General features: G+C 42.5%; 3 protein-coding genes across 3 annotated transcripts; 2 read left to right on the top strand and 1 right to left on the bottom strand.

The window, feature by feature from the left end:
- Positions 1-2,106: 2,106 nt before the first annotated feature.
- LOC115759344 (ionotropic receptor 40a) lies at positions 2,107-5,056 on the top strand (the record flags this gene model as incomplete). Its single annotated transcript, XM_030700263.1, has 7 exons — positions 2,107-2,212; positions 2,295-2,863; positions 3,177-3,455; positions 3,627-4,053; positions 4,111-4,615; positions 4,671-4,936; positions 4,995-5,056. Coding segments are annotated over exons 1-7 (2,214 nt in total), but the record flags the coding sequence as incomplete, so codon positions are not given.
- Positions 5,057-10,429: 5,373 nt separating this feature from the next.
- Positions 10,430-14,498, top strand: LOC115758911 (zinc finger protein 431). Its single transcript, XM_030699707.1, has 7 exons — positions 10,430-10,671; positions 11,042-11,212; positions 11,286-11,486; positions 11,855-12,353; positions 12,416-12,689; positions 12,770-12,958; positions 13,018-14,498. Exons 2-7 carry the CDS (start codon positions 11,057-11,059, stop codon positions 13,451-13,453), a joined length of 1,755 nt encoding a protein of 584 aa, XP_030555567.1. The 5' UTR covers positions 10,430-10,671; positions 11,042-11,056; the 3' UTR covers positions 13,454-14,498.
- Positions 14,499-16,042: 1,544 nt separating this feature from the next.
- Positions 16,043-19,570, bottom strand: LOC115759343 (apical junction component 1 homolog; the record flags this gene model as incomplete). The annotated part of the gene is made up of 2 exons (XM_030700262.1): positions 16,043-18,736; positions 19,387-19,570. Coding segments are annotated over 2 exons (1,533 nt in total), but the record flags the coding sequence as incomplete, so codon positions are not given.
- Positions 19,571-20,553: the final 983 nt, after the last annotated feature.

Here is a 20,553-nt window from a genome sequence, read left to right as displayed (position 1 = left end):
TGTGAAAGGGACAAATATGCGATGAACCAAAAAGTGGGCGAATAGATGCAAGTTTATTAAGAATTATTGTATTATGCAAAAAAAAAAAATTGCATTTTGAGCTTAACTGATTTTTAGTAAATATATAATTCGTCTGGGTTAGCTCGGTTAGCACCAGATATCTATCTGGCTTGACTTAAGGCTCTATTCAATTTAATCTCTCTAAAGGTTCCGTTGGTTTTTATTTTTGGTCCTGGCTCGAGTGTTATGTGAGTCGCTTGACTTAGTGACTGCAGTAAGTGATTTACATGCGAGCTCCAGCAATTGACAGCTCGTTATGGTGATGAGAGGGCGGTTCACGGCTCGCGGCTCACGTTGCACTCTGGCAAAACAAACAAAGTGCATTTAAACGTGCCGGCAGCCATCGACCATCTAGCCCAGCAACATATAACATACTGCAATCCACTTAGGCTGTCTGTTGCATCGGGCTGTGGCAGGCGGCAGGGAGCATGGGGCAAGGGGCAGCTGCAACGGCAACGGCAGCGGCAGCGGCATCGATCGAAGGGCCGGTCCCATCGACTGAACCGGGCCACATTTCACTATCGTGCGCGTTGAAACAAAAAGTGTTGGCGTGCTGCTGCATCCTGGGCTCAGATCAGCTCTTGGTCAGAGTCAGACTCACAGTCACAGAGTCAGAGTCGGAGTCGAAGTCGGAGTCAGAGCAGATGCAATCGCCAGACAGTTGCCCACTCAGCATGGACGTTGCTCTTCCTCTACTTCTTTCTCTGGCTGTTGTTGTTGTCGTTTATCAGACAATGTCGCGTTTGCAGACAGTTTGAAGTTTAACAAGTTGTCGAACGCAGAGTGCGGGGTTTATTTGTTTTACGTCCTTTTCTCGTTGTTGTTAGCCGGCTTTATAAATAGCCAGAGACTCGGCCATTGCAGATCTCTATAATACCTATCTCTAGCTGTGTGTTTGAGTGTCTGAACGCTGATCAAAGGTCATGCAAGGCCTCAGTTTCCGTTTCAGCTCTCAGATCTTCTACTCGTTTTGCTATTCCCAATACAAACTGGGCACAAATATTATATTTGTGTATACGTATATTTATATCAATTATATTTACGCTCTCATATCATAATCGGGTCATCTTTCTTCTCTTATTTTCTCTTTCGCTTCTTAAAGCTACACTGGCGCTGTGGGGGATTATGGCCAAATTGGCGTCAGAAACCAATTTGGTTAAGCAAAACGAGGTAAAGCGACTTTCATTGATTGCCATTTGGCTGAGATAAGAAATACATATATTGCTGTTATAGAAACGATCGGACAAAAATGTAGCGCCTATTTGAAATTTACTAGTTTCCCTGCACGTATCCTTCTTTTGCCTAACTGACCGAGTCACCTAGGCAAACCATCTACAAAGAAATGTATGTGAGGAGAAATGTTTCTCACCCGTGTCCTTAGTTTGCAATAGAATCGTGCTGCAGTCCACAGCAGCCCACAAACTAGTTGAGTATCCATCCACATTTGTAATCTCTGCTGTTGCTACTGTTGCTGCTGCGCTGCTGCTGCCGCGGCTCTGATTGCGATAAATCATTGAATGGCGCATTAAAGTGGAGCGTTGACATGTGAGCTGAAAGCTGAGAGCTGACAGAGGGAACAGCAGCAGCAGCAAACGGGGTAAAAAGAAAAATGCGCACAACACGGAATTAATGTCAATAGCATTAGAAGATTGACGACAACAACAACTGGCAACGATCATGGATCTTTCCAACAAACTATCTATCTATCCACAGAAAGAGAGAGAGAGAGACGGCATAGAAATTGTCAGCGAAAACGGCAATGACAAACTTCTGACAATTAAAAATAAAAAGAAATAACTTTGCTCTGCGCTCTGTGGGCCCAGCTATAGGCCCCAAAGGGGGGCTGATGATTATGAAAATCGATAGTTAGCCCGTCCACATTTCAACTCTTTTCAACTGTCTGTCTGTCTGTCTGTCTATTCGGGCTGTCTGCTTGCCATTGACATGTGGTATTTAGGCCCTGATGCTATAATTGCGCATCAAAAAGCTATCATAAAGTGCACTATAAAAGGGCGTGGCCCAGGACTAGCAAGACCAGGTCTCGCCATGCAGTACAGCCTGCTGTTTCGCCTGTTTCTAATGGTCTGCCCGCTGGGCCCGACCTGGGCCAAGCTTAGCTACATTCCGTGCAACGAATCCGATGTGGCAATAGGTAATCAGGCGTCGTCACTTTCCAGTCCAATTAATTTAATTCAATTTAATTCAATTCAATTCAATTTTGAATCAAAATGCAGCCCTCTCGCAGATCATCAATGGGCTGCAGCCACGTCAGCTGGCCATATTGGTTATGCCCAGCTCGCGACTGTTTGGTGCGGATTGCGTGAATGATGACACCATCCAAGTGGACGAGTTTATTCAGCGATTGCATAGGCTCTACTACAAGTCAGTCATCTTTTATGACACGGAGCTGTTCTTTGATTACATCGAAGCCAATCTGCTGGGCGCCATCGAATGCGTCAATTTGATATTCCACGAACCAGATGAGCTATCGGCGCGCATACAGGAACGGCGACTTGCCCATCGGCTCAGCCTCTTCATCTTCTATTGGGGCGCCAGACAGCCGCCTAATGCGACGCGTGTGAGCTTCGAGGAGCCAATGCGAGCGGTGGTCATCACAAGGCCGCGTCGCAAGGCGTTTCGCATCTATTACAATCAGGCGTTGCCCACGGGCACCAGCCAGCTGCGTTTGGTCAACTGGTATGATGGCGACAACCTGGGCCTGCAGAAGACCCCCCTCCTGCCCAGCGCCGCCACGGTCTATGCCAATTTAGATGGTCGCGTTTTTCGTGTACCCGTTTTTCATGTGAGCAACAAAAATGAGTCAATTAATCAATTAAATACCTTGAAATTTTGACTAAGATCGATGCAAAATATATTTTATGTTGTCGCCTGTCGCCTCTTGAACTTCCAAAGCGAGAGTTTGGCGACATCACAGTATTTTTTTTCAGAGCTCTTCAAAAAGTGTTCGTGTCTTCTAGAAGAAATGATTTCCTATCTCTTTTTGGAAAATAGAACAACGCCAGCAAGGCGCTATTATTAGCGGCAGAATCCTTTTATCCACGATAAAAAATATATCAATATATAACTTTGAGTTAATAGCATTTTCTTACATTCAGTCCCCGCCCTGGTTCTGGGTCAGCTACAACAATGATAGCAACAATGTTGGCAACAGCAGCGAGGATCCTTTGGATGAGTACGAGAATCTCGAGTATAATGAGGTGAACGTGACGGGTGGACGTGATCATCGATTGTTGATGTTGTTGGCGCAGCATATGAACTTTCAATTTATGTACATTGAAGCGCCAGGCAGGACACAAGGATCTTTGCGAGCACCGGATGACAGTGGGGAGTCCAACGATAGCTTCACTGGCGGCATTGGCATGCTCCAAAGTGGCGTACGTAGCGACAGATACCTGAAATAAGAATAATAATAATAACCATTAATAATAATATTATTATTATCATGTTATGTTATGTACAGAGTACAGGGTATTCTCTAGACGGGCACGCTTGACGCTTGGCACTCTTGGTTTCCTTGACTCATTGACATTTGTCTTTGCTTACAGCTGGCGGACTTCTTTATGGGCGATGTGGGCCTCAGCTGGGAGCGTCGCAAGGCAATTGAGTTCTCATTTTTCACTCTCGCCGATTCGGGCGCCTTTGCCACACATGCGCCACGTCGCCTCAACGAGGCCTTGGCCATAATGCGTCCCTTTAAGCTGGATATATGGCCATATCTCATCCTGACAATTGTGTTCTCCGGTCCAATATTCTATGGCATTATTGCCATGCCCTTCAAGTGGCGCAGGCGTCAGCTCGCCGTAGACGTGGAGCACCTGGGTGAGCTTTGCGTTTATATGGCCTACATAAAGGAGATAACGCCCTGTGTGCTGAAGATAACACACACGCGACGCCCGCAGGCAGCGCCGCAGATGCCGCCACAGCTTTTGCAGCGCTGTATTTGGTTTACTCTACGACTGTTCCTCAAGCAATGTGAGTGATTCCTGGTTCTATGGAAATCCTTGGAACTCATTTATTGCTCGTACGCAGCTTGCCATGAGTTGTACCACGACTATCGCACCAAGTTCTTGACCATTGTCTATTGGGTAGCTGCCACATATGTCCTGGCCGATGTCTACTCTGCCCAGCTGACCTCGCAGTTTGCGCGTCCAGCTCACGAGGCGCCCATCAATACACTGCAGCGCCTCCAGGCTGCCATGCTGCGGGATGGCTATCGCTTGTATGTGGAAAAGGAGAGCAGTTCGCTGGAGATGCTAGAGAATGGTACAGAACTGTTTCGTCAATTGTATGCGCAAATGCGTCAACAGCAGCCGGACGATCACCTGGCCTTTCTCATTGATTCCGTGGAATCGGGCATCAAGCTGATAGCCGATGGCAGGGAGAACAAGGCGGTGCTGGCCGGACGTGAGACGCTCTACTTTAATATACAGCAGTACGGGGCCAAGAACTTTCAGCTGAGCCAGAAGTTGTACACACGCTATTCCGCGGTGGCCGTCCAGATCGGCTGCCCCTTCTTGGACAGCCTCAATGATGTGTAGGTAGCACTTGGTATGGGTAAACTCATAATAGTGGAGCATACTTTCTTCTAGTTTGATGCATCTGTTTGAAGGCGGCATTTTGGAAAAGATGACAACCGCTGAATACGAGGCGCAATCGCGCAAAATGACCAAGGATCAATCGCAGCAATCGATGGAGCTGGCTGCCGTTGAGAATGCCAATGCAAATGCCAATACTAAGAGCACCGAGACCAAGACCCAGCCCCAGCACGCACAGGACAACGAGATGATCAGCGCATTAAACTTGCGCATGCTGCAAGGCGCCTTCATTGCCCTCGGCGTGGGCTTCTTCACAGCAGGTCAGTGGGTCAAACTTTGAAATATGAATTATGATTATACAACTCCATTTGCGTTTAGCTCTAATGCTCTTGCTGGAGCTCTTCTGTCGACGCCTGAATCTGGCGCTGCCGCTGCGCCGCTGCCGTCTCCGCTGGCTGCGTCGCTGGCGACGCTTCAAGCGGATGGCGCGTCACCAAACCGTGCGAATCTTTGCACCGAATTTGGGTTGACTACTTTACCGCATCGCTCTTTTATGCAAATCATTAACAATGCAAATATGTTTCTAGCTCAAACAGTGGAGCCGACAGATTAGAATATATGTATACGGGTGCAATAAGGAAGCATATTCCTACATAGCTTATTCCGTACACTTATATATCTTTGGGGTGATTTAAAGATTTAATTTGTTTTCTTCTCAATTAAATGGTTTAATTCACATTTTAAAGGGGTCTTTTATCATGTACAATACTAACTTTTGTGAAGTCAAAATCTTTGGGCTTATGAGGTCATTTAATATTAAAATACTTATCAAAAATACACAGCATAAGAATTTGCAGAATCTTCTATCGGAAAATGAAAGTCAGATTTTTATTTTTAATTAAATATAGCCAGTTCCTTATTTGAAGCTTTTCACATCCCGTTCAAAACTAAAGTGATTTTTAGAAATATTTTCCCAAGATTTGCATTTTTATTGTGCAGCAATGTTCATTCTTAGACATAATTCGCATCGCTTGGAAATGCTTTCGTGTTTAACCTAGTTCCACTGTGCTTGGCGGACTCCCTCGTCCGCCGTCGACAGCTTTGTTTGTCTTTGGCATAATTAATGTGCTTGGCCAGAAGACAAGCGGGGCTGCATGTTATAATTAATTTGTTGCTCAAATTGGATGCGGGCGCAGCTGCCGTCGCCTTTTGCTGCTGATGTATCTCTACAAGCTTGTGTCTTAAGTCGTTTGTTTATTTTAGTTTTTTTTTTTTTTTTGCCCAGTGTGGCCCAATTTCCCAACATAATTTTCGTAATAATTTCCCATTTCCTTTCATAACTAAATCCAAACAAACAAAGACCCAGACACAGAAGCGACAAAAACAAATTTGCCCAGTATCTGCCAGAGAGCGTAAACATTTTGTTGTTCCGTTGCCCTTAAAACATAAAACGGTTTACGATTTTCTTGTCGTAATTAAGCAAAAAAAAAAAAAAAGACCAAAAATAAAATGAGGCACAAATTAAAACGTCTTCTTCTCGTCTCGGCTCCAAAAAATGCCTGACAGCCGGTCAAGAAATTGACTTTTACTTTGGCCCCACAAAAGACGAATTGCTGTGTTCATTGTAGAAAGTGGTTCTAGCCACTTTTCTGCTCCGACGGGTCGTTGCTCGTTGCTCGTTGGTCGTGCCCGATTCCTTGGGCCTGTTCCAACAACATTACCATGCGCTCTTCAAGTGTCATACGGCGCGAAAGTCAATTGCATGTTTGCTTAACGGCCATCAGCTGGATATTGTGCTCGTACTCAACGTATGTATATTGGTTTCTTCTCGGCTCGGTTTCAATTTCAAGAATCCCATATATCATTGTCGTCTGTCATCTTCAGTTCGGAGCGTGTGAGAGTTTTCAGTTTCGTTTGCGCTGACTCTTGCTTTTGGGGGTAAATTGAAGCTTTTGGCTGTGTTTTTTTTTTGGTGTTGTTGTTTTTGTTATGTTCGGCTGTGGCCTTAGAAAACGTAACGCCTTAGGGCGTACCTAGAGCCATTACTAATTATATAGTTTCTATTTTGCTTTCCAACGGAAATTTATACCCGGCCCAAAATGTGCTATAATAATATGCCCGATGCTCTGAAAAAAAGGGACCGATGCGAGCAGCGAAGGTTACAGCGGATCATGTTAGGTGCTATGTGAACTGGGCCCAGTTTATGGCCAAAGTGTTAAGCTTGAGCACAATTGTCTAAATCATCAATACACATAAGAATGATTCAGCATTGGCTGCTGGAACACTCGCAATCAAAGCGGATTTATGCTTCCGTTTACCATGTTAACTGTGTTAAATGCATGTTAATAGAGGAAGTCTTCAATGTTAGTTATTTCAATAAGGTCACCAGCTGAAATGGAAAAGCTTCTCTTGTAAATTTGTTAATGTTAGCAATAAACAGCATAAACAGAAGGCAATAATTCATGTGGAGCTCATTAGAGCCTTTTTGTCATACACCAGACTCGTAATTTTTGTAGTACTATATGGAATATTCTTTACCAACGTCCCACTAACGGTTTGGGCCTGGATTCTTATCGGTTTTGGTAATTTGCTTGCCTCAGTGCACAATTGGGGCACACAATCAGCTAACCTTAGGAGAGTCGTATACAAAATTTGCTTATGCGCAGCTCAAACGCTTCAGTAATTTGCACTTGGAAGAAACTTGAATGTGTGCCCATAAGAAAAAAGCCGCATACGCAATCTGCAAAGTCGTTTGTGGGTGAGCCACGTCGGCTGACATTGAGGCACTCCAGGTCAAGCCAGGTGGCAAAGAGTTGCTGCTTCCTGAATGGAAGCTTTCTAGGCGGACGGACCGCATGTGCAATATGATGGATGGCTTTTGAAGAGCGTTGCGAAAACAAACTTGGCCAAAAATTTAATGTGCCGTGAAATATTGCTAGCCATTTCCATTTTCACACAGAGACTGAGAGACTGAGAGAGAGAGAGAGAGAGAGAGAGAGAGAGAGAGAGAGAGAGACGTTAAGTAATAGGCCTAGAGTTGGCTGGGGACTCGCCAATGCTGCGTATGCTTAATCTGCAGTCCAAAGCTGCTGCAGTCCACCCATGGCTAATTGACTCTCGGCCTGCGGCGTCGGCGTCGGCATTCAAGCGTCAAATTAAATGAAAATGAACAAAATAACACTTGCAACTGCAATTTGGCTGATGCTAACGCTGATGCTGATGCTGATGCTGATGCACAATCCAGATCTGCAGCGAACGAAATGAAAAGTCATCATAATCAACAATTTTAAAATATTAGTTTGCACAAAATGCGCTGCGACGCCGACGGCCAATGATAGTGAACTTGATTTGGGGCCAATTTTCTCTTTCATTGGTGGCCACGGTGACCACCAGTACCTCTAGCCGGTTCCAGCTCCCAACGCATGCAAAAATGCCAATTAATGTTAGTGTGTATAAGTGTGTGTGTGTCTGTGTGTGTTGCACTGCAGGCCGGCATAGTTTTTTATGCACCCTGAATCCATTGAAAATATGTAGAAGGGGTATAATAATTTGATACAAAAGTATGTAACACAGATGAAGACTACTTTACCTTTTGGAGACCTCCACCCATTCTCTACACTTTTGTAGACTATATGTAAGCCCTTTAAATTAAGATTGAGCTATAAAAACCTAGGTTAATCAATAAAAACCTAGGTTAATCAATAATGCATTTCATAGGCACAGTAAACTGCCATGCGAAGAATACGCACAGCTACTTTACTAGATTACAGCTGATTGCAGGATATCTGCCAGTCGGGCAACATTAGCGCTCTTTCTTGTTTTTTCTGCAAAAGAATCTGCAGTCGTCGATAGAGCAATGGAGCATTGCTGCGATGAGGCGACGAATCGTCGATGCGATGGCAACCACTTTCTAATCTAACCCACAAGCTGCAATTGCCGTCGCCGTCGCCGTCGCGACTGACGGCGTCCACAATTTTTGGGCTCAGACTTTGGAGACTCTTGACTGGCTTTAGCTATTTTTAAAAGCGCACTTTTCATTTCTGTGTCGTTTCTGTATATCTTTTTTTTTTTTTTGGCGGATGCGCCATCGTTGTGTGCTGTGCTTGCCCACTTTCCCAGACTAAGTCTAAAATGCGGAAAAATAGCGAGAGTGAAAATTCGTTGCCGGCATAAATTAACTGTAAACTGTAAAATAAAAAAAAATTTAAAAAAATGAAAAGCGATTGCGAGAAGTCTCTTTTGCATGAACAAAAGTGAAAACTCGCCCAGCAATTGGGCTCTTAAACAATTCTTATTACCGAAATTCGCTCATTTGAATGCACTTTCAAGTTGAGATTATGTTGAACAGTTTTTGGGTCTATTACAACAGCCGAACGAAGCTAATGCCAAGTGAAAATTTCTCCACGCACTTGCGCCGATTTAGTTTGTTAGACAATTGCGTTGCTATTTTTATGGGCTTTTTGAAAGTGCTTACTACTTGTACAATCCGTACATAAAACGGCAAAACATATACGGCAGCACGCCATGAACTTAATTATACTAACAATTCGTGTTTGCCGACGTACGAAAAGTACATTAACAAATGGCCCACCGCAACATGCTGCTATGAATATGTTGAAATATTTCTTGAAAATTTTAACTTTAACGTACAAATTAATGCAATGATGTGCAACGAAGCGTGCAGCATGAAAATGTTTGGGCCAAGCAGAACGTTGAACCAAAAAATGAATTTGCAATCTAAGTACAAATGTATATGTACATCGTAGTAATTGTTGCTGTATGCTTAATTATCTCTACTGCTGTTGCGGCGAGCATGTTTTCTTCTTCTTGTTATTGTTGTTTAGCGTAGTTTTGCAAGCGCAACATCGTCTGCTGTCTAGTCTTTTGCGCTCCAAAAAGCTGCAACGGCCATTGTACAAAGCAATTAATTTGAGGCAAATGAATAAAATATAATGGAAATGAGCATTAGTTTGAAGGCTGCTGCTATTTCTGTGGCAGCGTTTGCTGCTGACCCAAATTCACCGTCAGCTTTTCCAAAATGCAATGTTGCAAATAATTTGAAAGTGTAATTTATGACGGCGACACGACGCTGGACTTGGACCTGGACCAGACAACGGCAGCCACTTAACAACTTTCAATGCACTGCATAGCGTAGGCGGCTTTAAGCTGGCTGTCTTTTGTTCGAACACCCGGTAGGTCTCTATTTACCATAGACCATACTGACATTTGTATGTGCCTCGCAATAAAAAATTAACATATACAATGAGAGTGAGCGCTGAGTGCAATTTCAAAATTTTGTTGGCGGGAAACTCACCTCTGTTTTGCCATTCGCGGCTTACACAGCCAAAAGACTGAAGTTTTCATGGTAGCATTATTCGGATTTAAGGCAGACTGCAAAGCGGTCACACTGTTTTCAGCCATGTGCGACATATTTTGTACAGCACGAACTTTTAATGGCGTGCCTAACAAAAAAAATATTAAGGCAATGCAGAACCAATATGAAGACATTTCATCTTTCAATTGTATAAAATAATTTATGAAAATAAAAATGTCAATATTTTGGTAGAATGCTGAAGTTATAACAATGAACGTGAAGTAAAAATAATTTCATTTAAAAATATAATTTTATTTAGCGTTTAAAATTGTGGTATTTTTTATCATCATATATTTAATTTGGCTAAAGGGACAGTATGGCCATCTTTTTTAGGTATGCGCGCAGTCTGGCAACCCTGCAGTGCGTTTAATGTGCTACTGCTCTCTCCCTGGCTTTCTTCACTCTCCGTCTCTCTTCAGCAGTCCACATTCGAACGTACGAAAGAACAAACGAGCAGAAGGTTTTTGTGCTGGAATTTAATTTGTTAGAGAAAGAAAAAACAATAATAAAGTTTTGCTTTCATTCCAAACAAAATATAGTGGATAAAAATTAGACTACCGGTCCTCCGTATGCTGTTATAATTATTGTGCCAACGTAAATAAAAACCAATAAAGCCATTGTGTGTGCTGCGCTGGGCGTGCGAGGCGCAGCAGAATCATAATTTTTGTGGTTGCGTAAAAGGTAAATTGCTAAATCAGGCGTATACGCAGGCGATTATGCAAAATAAAATTCAAAAGTAAAATGCTTTTAAGCGCGTCTCAACGTTGTGCAATTTCTAAGCAGATAGCGGCATCTTTCAGTTGAAGTTATAATTTCGTATTCGTTTGTGATGTGTGTGCAGCGCATACATATTTTTTGTCTCATCGTCGCCATTTTTAATCAGTCGTTTTTCGCTGACGTGTGTGCTCTAGGGTTGTTTCGCTCGCACACTCTAAATTTGTTGGCGTCGATAGTGTTGTAAAACACCGTTCATTGTGCATTTTATTTAAACAAATTTTGCAGCATTTATTTTAAACAAAACAATCATTTGAATTATAATTTGTGTTATTAGTGACTTGCGCGCACAATGGAAGACCTCACCAAAAACATAATATTCACAAACGCTATTAACGGCCAGCCAGCAACCATACAATATCAAACAGCAGACGGCACCATACTCAAACAACCCAAAATAGAGGGCCAAAAGACCGACCAGCAGCCCACCTTTTACTATACAACAAATGTGAGTGCGCGGCGTCGCCCGGTTCAATGATCCGTAAATTTTAAAATGCGTTTTGTGTTCTTTTCATTTACAGGGCAATGCGGGCACTGTGAACTTAGCACAGTTGGCCACCTCAGACGACAATAAGACGTGTTACATCGCACAGCCAGTGGGCGGCTACAACTACGCCTTGGTCAACGGAATGCCACTGAATCAGGGCACCGCTCTGGGAATAGCCACTGTGGATGCACAGGGACGCATACAGATTGTCAATCAAAATAAGCCCATTGCGGCGGTAAGCACACCCTAACAGGGTTATTTAGGAAACAGTTAGCAAAATGTGGCTGAATTTCAAATGTCAATTCAAAAAAGTAAATTATGTTCGCAAAGCTCAATTACCAAAATTATTTGTGAGGTGAGCTCAATGCAAAAACTGTCCCTAATGAAAGTTTGCTCCATTTCCATTGAAGTATATATCTCAAATATGAATTCGTAAAGGCTTCGCCTACTTTGCATTAACAAAATTATTGCTAATTTCGTGTTTTAATGAACGCTGCATAGACAGGAACAATTTTGATTGCGCAAAATATATTATCAAATATCACTCAGCATTTTTGCTACCGAATAGTCAGTTTTGTAATATGCTTACGCTTCTCTCTACAGACTATTTCACCACTGCAAAACACAATATCAAACATCAGCTTCAAGTGCGATGTCTGTTCGGAGATGTTTCAGCATCTGGCGCTGCTTAATGCTCACAAGCGGATGCACACCGACGGCACGGATCCGCAACAGCACAATTCACAGCAATCATCAGATGCCATAGCAGTGGTCAATGCTCAGGGCCTGGTGCAGACGCAGAACATTATCACCGGCAATGGGCAGATGGGTCAGATTCAAATTGTGGCTTCCGATACGTTGGAGCCAGTGCAGCAATCCGTAATGCAGCAACAGCAGCAGCAGCAACAACAGCAGGCGGCACAGCAACAACAACAGCAGCAGCAACAGCAACATGATAACTCCAAGTCGAGCAAGTGCATTAATTGCGGCAATCCCATACTGCATCAGTCAAAGCGCAAGGGGCCCAAGCAGGTGCGCTGCGAGTCCTGCATGCAGGCGGAGCAAGCGGCGCAGCAGCAACAAATATTTGTAGCACCCGATGGTAATTGCTGAAATACACTTATTTGGTATTATTATTAACCCGATGTTTATCTCTTTTAACAGGCCAAATGGCGCATCCTGTGCAAATCATATCAACCACACCACAAGCGCAGGCTCAACTTCAGCAAATTGTGGCCCAACAAACCGGCGGCACAACGCCTAAGCGTGAGCCCAGCTCGTCGGGTCATCATCCTGTGAAAAAGCGCAACACCCAACAGATGACCAAGTGTCAAAAGTGCAATGGATCCGGCGTGGTACTCATGGGTCAACAGCACACACACCAGCATGGTGGCGCCGGCGGCTCTGTCAAACAAAATACGGTCACCGTCAAGACCGAGTGAGTTAACAAACAAAAAAAAAAAAGGCGCAAAAGCCAAGAAATCTTCGAACTGAATTTATGACTTTATTTATTTATAGAAATCCCAGTAAACCGTTCAGCTGTAACATATGCGGTGGGCTCTTTTCACGCTACTCCAGCCTGTGGTCACACAAGAAGCTGCACAGTGGCGAGAAAAACTACAAGTGCACCATCTGCGGATTGGCATTTGCCAAGGCTGTCTACCTAAAAAATCATGCGCGCATACACACTGGCGAAAAGCCTTACAAGTAGGTGTATCAAGTGGTATCCAAGATTTCCTATTAATAATTTGTTTATACTTGTGCAGATGTCAAACGTGCGGCATGCAATTTTCACAATCGCCGCATCTGAAGAACCACGAGCGGACGCACAGCGGCGAGCGTCCATATGTTTGCGGGGTGTGCGATAAGGGATTTGCGCGCCATGCTACCCTGTGGAACCACCGCCGCATACACACCGGCGAGAAGCCTTACAAGTGTGAAATATGCGGCTCGGCTTTTTCACAGGCGGCTCATCTGAAGAACCACGCCAAGGTGCACTCCGGCGAGAAGCCTTACAAATGTGAGATATGCTCGGCAGCGTTTGCCGATCGTTTTGCGCTGAAACGTCATCGTGGTATACATCAAAAGTATGGACAAACGGCGCCCAGGCAGCCTGCCGGTGATGGTATGGTCGTGCACAAGCAAGAGCTGCCCGACATGGATGACGATGCACAGCAGGAGGTCATAATTGGTGGTTTATAGATAAGAGCAACCAATGCCAATGCCAAGACGACCAATACAGCGACGACTACGGCAGCGGCGGTAGCCTATCAATCGGGATCGGGCGCAAGCCAGGAAACGGGCGGAAGCACAGGCACATTTCCAGCGCAGCCCTATTCAGGCTACTACTATCAGGAGCAACAACGACAGGAAGAGCAGCCCCAGCAGAGCGCCGCCTTTAGTGCTAGATCAGACTATTAAGCTGGCGCCTGTACATACATCATCGAGACAGAGGAGCATCGTCATCATCACCATTATCAGCTAGGCACCATTAATGTTTCATATTATGATCATTATTTTTTTTTTAATATCGTAGTTCATGTAGGGCTCTATTAATTGGGCTTGGGGCACTCGAAGGGGTGCCGCCAAAAACGCTTTTTTACGTTAAACTAACAAAACGAATCGAACCTAATTTATTCATAGATTGTAACATAGATACGGCGCAATATGTGGTACATTTAAGTGTTATAGTCTATTTCCGTATACAAATTGTAGTTGTAATTTACACGGATTTATAAGCGAGGGGCGCGTTAACCGCATGAACAGCAAATACGTAAGAATCTGCGCAGGCATGTATCATATACATAATATACATCGGCATCGATCGGCAAATGTATATGTATATATATGGGTAGTACATTAATTCGTTTATAAACAATACTAGCGATAAGAAGATAAAAACAAACATTTTAAATACAATTTATGTAAATCTAAATAAGTATTACACAAAACAATTATAACTTTAATAAATAAATCATATTTGAATAATTTAAAACTTGTTCGTGATTGTAAAGCATTACGCTTAGATAGGGCCTTTCTTTTAAGGGATTTACATAAAATATCGTCCACAAATGGTTCTAAAACACAAAATGCTTCATAATTCCAAAAGTATCATGGTGATTTAGATCTCCTTTGGCCCAGCGATATCCCTGTTTAAATGCATTCGTTCTAACGCAAGTTCGTAATGGGAAATATCCTATTAAATGAAACATTAAAGGACTATTCTTGAAATATCCTATTAAATGAAACATTAAAAGGACTATTCTTGAAACGAATGCTTATTCTTAAAAATAAGGACAAGTTTGATAAATCGGCAAAAGGAAATCAAAATCATTGTGTTTCTTTGATTTTTGAGCTGTGGTGAATCACCACTGGTGATACTTAGAGAGTGTGGATCGTTGATAGGGCTGAGCTGATTATGAGCATTTTAAGCAGCATGAAAAATAAATAAGCGAAATTTAACTTCACCTACACACATCCGTGAATATAAAAAAAAACGAAACACTAATTTTTTTATTATTACGCCCAGTGGTGTGTGTGTTTGTGCGTGTGTGGTGTATTGGAAGAATTGAGTATGTTGATGGGTTGGTGGTGAGTGGTTGGCGGTAGGTAGTAGCGAAACGATTCTCCCCCCCTCTCCCTCTTTCAATTTATTGACGTGTACGTGTAAAGTGAATGAAATATGGTAATGTTGAGAGAGAGAGGAGAGAACACACAACACCACCACTTTCATATTTGCTAACCTGAGAGAGAGCATGAGAGAATATAACTTTACTGTCAAAGATATTTATAATCGCATGATGTAATATGTATAGTATAGTATATGTGAATGTTATATTACATTGTTATATTATATATCCCCCCCTGGACGTTACAACAAGATACCAATTCTTGAAGAGATGGGAAAGGTTTGAAGGAGGGGAGAACGAATTCTTCGAGGGTCGGGGGCGCCGCGGGGAAAGCATATACATAAATTATACACGGAACAACACAAAGGATGAAGAAGATGAAAATTCAATAATACTTACTGGTTTGTGATGAGGCTCGATCCTCTCCATACATTTAATCATTTGTAAACTTTTGCCAAGCACACATCCATTGAACCACCGATGGAACTTACTGGCGTAGCATTTAATTTTATTCATATCGGACATTTTTCATATTCTTTTATAACAAAAATATGCTTCCGATGCGCGGAATCGAACCCGAGCCTAATACTGTCTCCCCCAAGCTCATCATTACTCCCACCGCAACACCACCGACGCCACACTATTACTATTAATACAAAGAAAGAAGAAGGTATTTAAAGTAGTCGTTTCTCTTCTTTCAGTTTACAATACTTTCCTTTTTCTTTTTGTTATCTCGGCCTGGACTCGAACCTCGAACTAAGAGTCTAAACTAATGCAGTCTAAGTAAGCTTACAACAATGCTTTCCCAATGTTATTTCTATTTAATTTTTACCGCGTCCTGTAGTCGAGAACCTTGGCCCCAAGTCTGGATCAAGGCATTTTAATTCAACTTACAATGCTGCCCCCTACTTTTTGAATTGTTGTCGCTGCCGGGATACGAACCTCGCACCGCAAGTCTCGATCAACAAACATCTCATGAGTAATCTAAGGGCTGAAAATTCTTAGAAAAGCAGACATACATATATAAATATAACATACGTATATGAGTTTTATTTAATTTCAATAGTGTTTAATGCAGTTTATTTATTGTTTTTCAAGTCCTTCCCACAAGTACTAAAAAACTTACAGAACTCATTATATTTTTGAGAACATTTCTGCATATATGAGTATATGTATGTATGTATGTTATGTTGGTTGCATTTGTATTATTTACACAAAAATGTATAAACTGTGGTGTTTGTTAAGCAATTTGAACTAGCAAAGGTAAATGGGGGAAGTTACAGATCTAAATATTTATTTTAGCTATGTTTAAAGCGAATTTCAAAATTGATTATTGGGCATTTTTTTTAGTTTTTTGATTTTCAACTCTAGTATTTAGTACACAAAATTTACTAATGGGTATATTTAAGCTAACCTAGACTTGCATTTGACTTACACATAAATTAAAAACCTAATTTAAAAGGCTACGAAATGTTACGTTTTGGATGGGCAGAACAAATTCAACAAACTTTAAATAAGGCCATAGCAAACAATTTGCTTTTGTTACGTTTAACACATATAGAAGAAGATATAAGTATGTATATAGTTACTTAAGTATTTGTAGTTAGTTGTTTTTATATGTTTTGTCAATGAGGTGTCAATGTGACTTTGCATTATAAAAAGTGAGGTTATGCATCGAGTTGCGCCGCAGCTTATATAGGAAATAGTTTTGTGTTTGCTTAGTACCCAAAAAAAAAAACATATGTGGGTCCTTATGCTACGACTGTTGCTCGAGTTATTATTGTATAATATAATCGTCAAAGTGTTAGTTTCTGTCTCATTATTTGGAAGCTGCAGGATACATATAAAGGACTGAGGCTACTTGCAGTGATATCCATTTCATTTTGGATCCCACTGTGTTTTGCCTTACATTTCAGTTATATAGCGTGTAGCTCTTGCACGTGTCACTCAAATATGCTGCCACTTGTAAGCTCAGAGATATTGCATTTTAGTAAAGCTTGACTTATTATCGTGTTAGTATTCAAAGTTAGATGTTTGGTTTTCTGTTTTAGTCCTCCCTCCAAATTATAGTTTTCGATAATTTGAAGAGTTTCAGCCTAGATTAGATTCTTGGTGTACCATACAACGAGTGTTTTTTTTTTGTGGTGGAGGGAGGGGACGAACTACTGATATATGGAGTTGTGGCAGATGCCACACAAGTGCTAACACGTCCACTAGCTAACTAGCTAATTTGAACAGAGGAGAGCCGACTAACTAACTTGAATATTTAGAGTACAGAACAATAGAAGCAACTGGTTAGAGAGACTTAAATATTAATCAAGAGCAAGATCTGGAAGCGGTCGAGTTGTTGTTGTTGTTGTTGCTCACATGCGCGTGCTCTCCAGGCCACAGCCCAGGGCATCGTTATATGCGTGCAGGTTATGAGGGGGCGTGGCACTGCCGCTGCTGCCGCTACGCCTCTGCCTGCTGCAGGTGGTGCTGCTGCTGCTGTTGCTTGTCGCCTTCAATCAACTCGCTGGGCTGGTGCGCGTGAGGAGCTCATCGTCGTCCAGCTGGGCGAGAGCTGCCGGCGAGCCGACATCGATGGTGGTCACACGGTTCCCGCCACCATCCGCTGCCGATGGCAGTTTGATGAACTCGCTGTCCGTGTGCACGGGCATGATGATGCACACGAAACTCTGGCCCGTCTGGGAGTCGCGCGGGTGCAGCGTAACCGGATTGAACTTGTCCGTCTGGCCCTCCGTGTAGGTCTGCAGGCGCTGATAGATCTCCGGATAGTGTTTGCGCAGCAGCACTCCACGCCGTGAGAGTATGTCCAAAATGTTGGACAATATAAGCTCCCGATTGCCGGGCGCGGTGCGCAAGCCCGGATTGAAGGTGAGTATGAGTATCTCGGTGCGCTCCGGCACGGCCATGACGGCGAGTGGCTGCTGTAGAGCTTGCTGCTGCAGCTCCAGCTCGGCGAGCACGGTCTTGCACAGCTTCAGCTTGGCACAGCGTGACACTAGCTGGCGCTCCCAGCGCACCGGTGCCTGACCCATGCCCGGTGCCTCGGAGACCACGCAAATGGCCACATAAATGAGCATCTTGGACTCGGGCTTGTATTCAGTGCTTAGTTTCAGCAGCTCCGAGTACAGTTCCAGACCCATTTCGGCTGGCATCAGATCTGGCCAGCGTACATAGGATGCCTCGCCCATGCACTGAAATCCATGCTTGATGAAGCCTTCGGCGGCCTCGGCGCTACGGAAGAGCACACGCACCACGCCACGGCCCTGAGAGAGGCTGCCCTTGCGGGCCAACAGGCTGAGATGGCGCTGCGAGTCGACGTCATCCTTGCAGGTGGCTAACACCTGGCGGCACAAATTGGAGGCGCGCGAATGCAGGCACGCCTTCCGATGCTTCTCCCAGTGGGCGCGCCTACACTCACGTGAACAATATAAATGGGTACAATTGTGGCATGACTTGTACAGCTTCTTGGCATCGGCGGGCGTGGCGCTGGCCTCGCACTTGGTGTTGCGACACCTGATCTGCAGCTGTTGCTCGCCGGCAGCTCCATAGAGGCCGCCATTGTTGATGCTGTTGCTGTTGCCCTTGTCCGCCGCGTGGGCGTGGCTGTTGGAGTCGCCCAGCGATACGCGCCGATTACTGGCATTGCTCTGGCTCTGCACCTGTGACTGTGATTGCGACTGGGACTGGGACTGGCTCTGGGATTGGGTTTGTGTCTGTGTTTGGGATTGAGACTGATTAAGCTGCTTCTGCTTCTGGCTGGGCGCGTCACCCTCGCTGCGACGGCGCAGTAGCTGCTGCTCCGCTGCCGTCAGCACCTCTAGCTGCTGACAGCGACTAGCTGAATCTGCTGTGGAATATAAGTGCGTATAACAGATTAGTCAGCAGGCGTATAACTGCTAATATAACATATAACAAATAACAACAACAACAATGAGCATTCAATGGGAGAGGTTTCTGCTTGTCTTATAAAGGGCACTCGCATGCTACGCTATTATGGGGAGAGGAGTGTTTCAGTGTTGCAAAACGACGCAAGCGCAGCGCAACTTTGCTTTCTTTATATATGTATGTTATGTATTTTTCTCAGTGTAATTTCGAAAATAACAACGAAAGTAAAATGTCTAAGCTAGAACACTAGATATGCGATTGATGAAAGAGTATTTGAAAGTAATGAATCAATAACAAAACTACAAAAAAGATTAGGATTTCGAAGGACTTTATAAAAATAAAATTCATCATTGACATAGATTAGAGCTGAGTTATAGATTAAGTATTGTATATAGTTATATGGGAGTATATATAGAGCTTTATATGCGAACAACAAACAAGAACGGAAGTTTAGTTTTTGCCTATACCCATTTTTAATTTTATATCTCTTTTTAGTTTTTATATCATTTTAAAAACATATTTTTGTTGTTATCTTATTGTTTTCTTATTTTTTTTTTTTGTTTTTTGATTTGGGTAGCGGTTATATTGGAACAAAAACTTACAGGTTCATACCTGTCGTCGAGGACCCTGGATTGATCGCCGCTGCCGCTTGATTTCTGTTGTTGTTGCTGTTGGTGTTGTGGCTGTTGGAGGAGGAGGTAGCTGGCAGTCCTAAAAGTGAGGCTAAGACATCTTCTAGCGATGCGCTGCTCAGCGAGCGTTCAGGCGCTTTAGATGCAATTTGTTTTGTTTTTTTTTTTTCAGTGTGCCCAATTTTATAAAGTATTTTTTTTTTAAATTAATTTTTTTTGGATAATAATGCACAGCACAAAATATAAGAATACAAAAACAAATAGTTGTTAGGCTTGAAAAAAAATGTTTAGCGCATTAAATGTTCTTATAACTAAATATTGGGGTATTACATAAATATATGTTCGAACGAAGTGAATTATTAAGAATTACAATTATTTAAAAATTACACTGAGAAAATGTTTTATGTACACAAGCGTAAGGTGAGTATTAAGCACACTTAAAGAGCAATGGGTAGCTAAGAAAATTCTACTCTCTACTTTAGCTAAAAACAAATCACAATAAGAAGTAAACACAATTCATAAACTACAAAATTATAAACATGTTTTGTATAAAATATAGTTTAGTTTTTATTGTAGCCACCATTAGCGAGGGCTGTGCCCGCTTTGTAGTCGTATATAAAGCACTTCGATATCATATCATTTTTCTTTTATATAAATTATAATAATTTTTACAAAAATTATATACCCAGACAAGTATGTGATCGAAATAGAAATCTCTTCGAATCGTTCGTTGCATTTAAATGATAATACATCATTGTATAAATATATAATAAAAAGAAATCAAATTTATAGCACGCTATGTTGTTAAAAGAAAGTCTGTTTTATGTTTTGTGGGTTAGGTACGTGAATTTTTCTAATTTTAAAAACCAAGCCTAAAATTGAAAATTCCAAATGACGAATTGATGTTTGGGTTGTGCATGCGAATTTTGAGCTGAATTTCAAATGAGTTATGCCAATGAGAATCATAACAAACTTATGCGCAGATAAGTATGCTATAAACAATTGAATTGCATCAAATGATGTGACAAGGAGGGACGAGTACAATAATAATAGTTATAATCATAATAATGATAATAATAATTATAATGCGGATTATGACAATAATATTAATAATAATAATAATAATAATACAATAATAATTAACTGT

Source organism: Drosophila novamexicana, unplaced genomic scaffold, assembly GCF_003285875.2.
Source record: "Drosophila novamexicana strain 15010-1031.04,08,12 unplaced genomic scaffold, DnovRS2.1 tig00000193-arrow-pilon, whole genome shotgun sequence".
Classification (NCBI taxonomy): domain Eukaryota; kingdom Metazoa; phylum Arthropoda; class Insecta; order Diptera; family Drosophilidae; genus Drosophila; species Drosophila novamexicana.
This window is presented reverse-complemented; position numbering and strand designations above follow the sequence as displayed.

Bases quoted from the DNA above. Each gene is read 5' to 3' on its own strand.
- LOC115758911 (XM_030699707.1), top strand. From the start codon at position 11,057: ATGGAAGACCTCACCAAAAACATAATATTCACAAACGCTATTAACGGC. The intron at 12,354-12,415 runs GTAATTGCTGAA...CTCTTTTAACAG, and splicing joins AATATTTGTAGCACCCGATG to GCCAAATGGCGCATCCTGTG. The intron at 12,690-12,769 runs GTGAGTTAACAA...ATTTATTTATAG, and splicing joins ACGGTCACCGTCAAGACCGA to AAATCCCAGTAAACCGTTCA.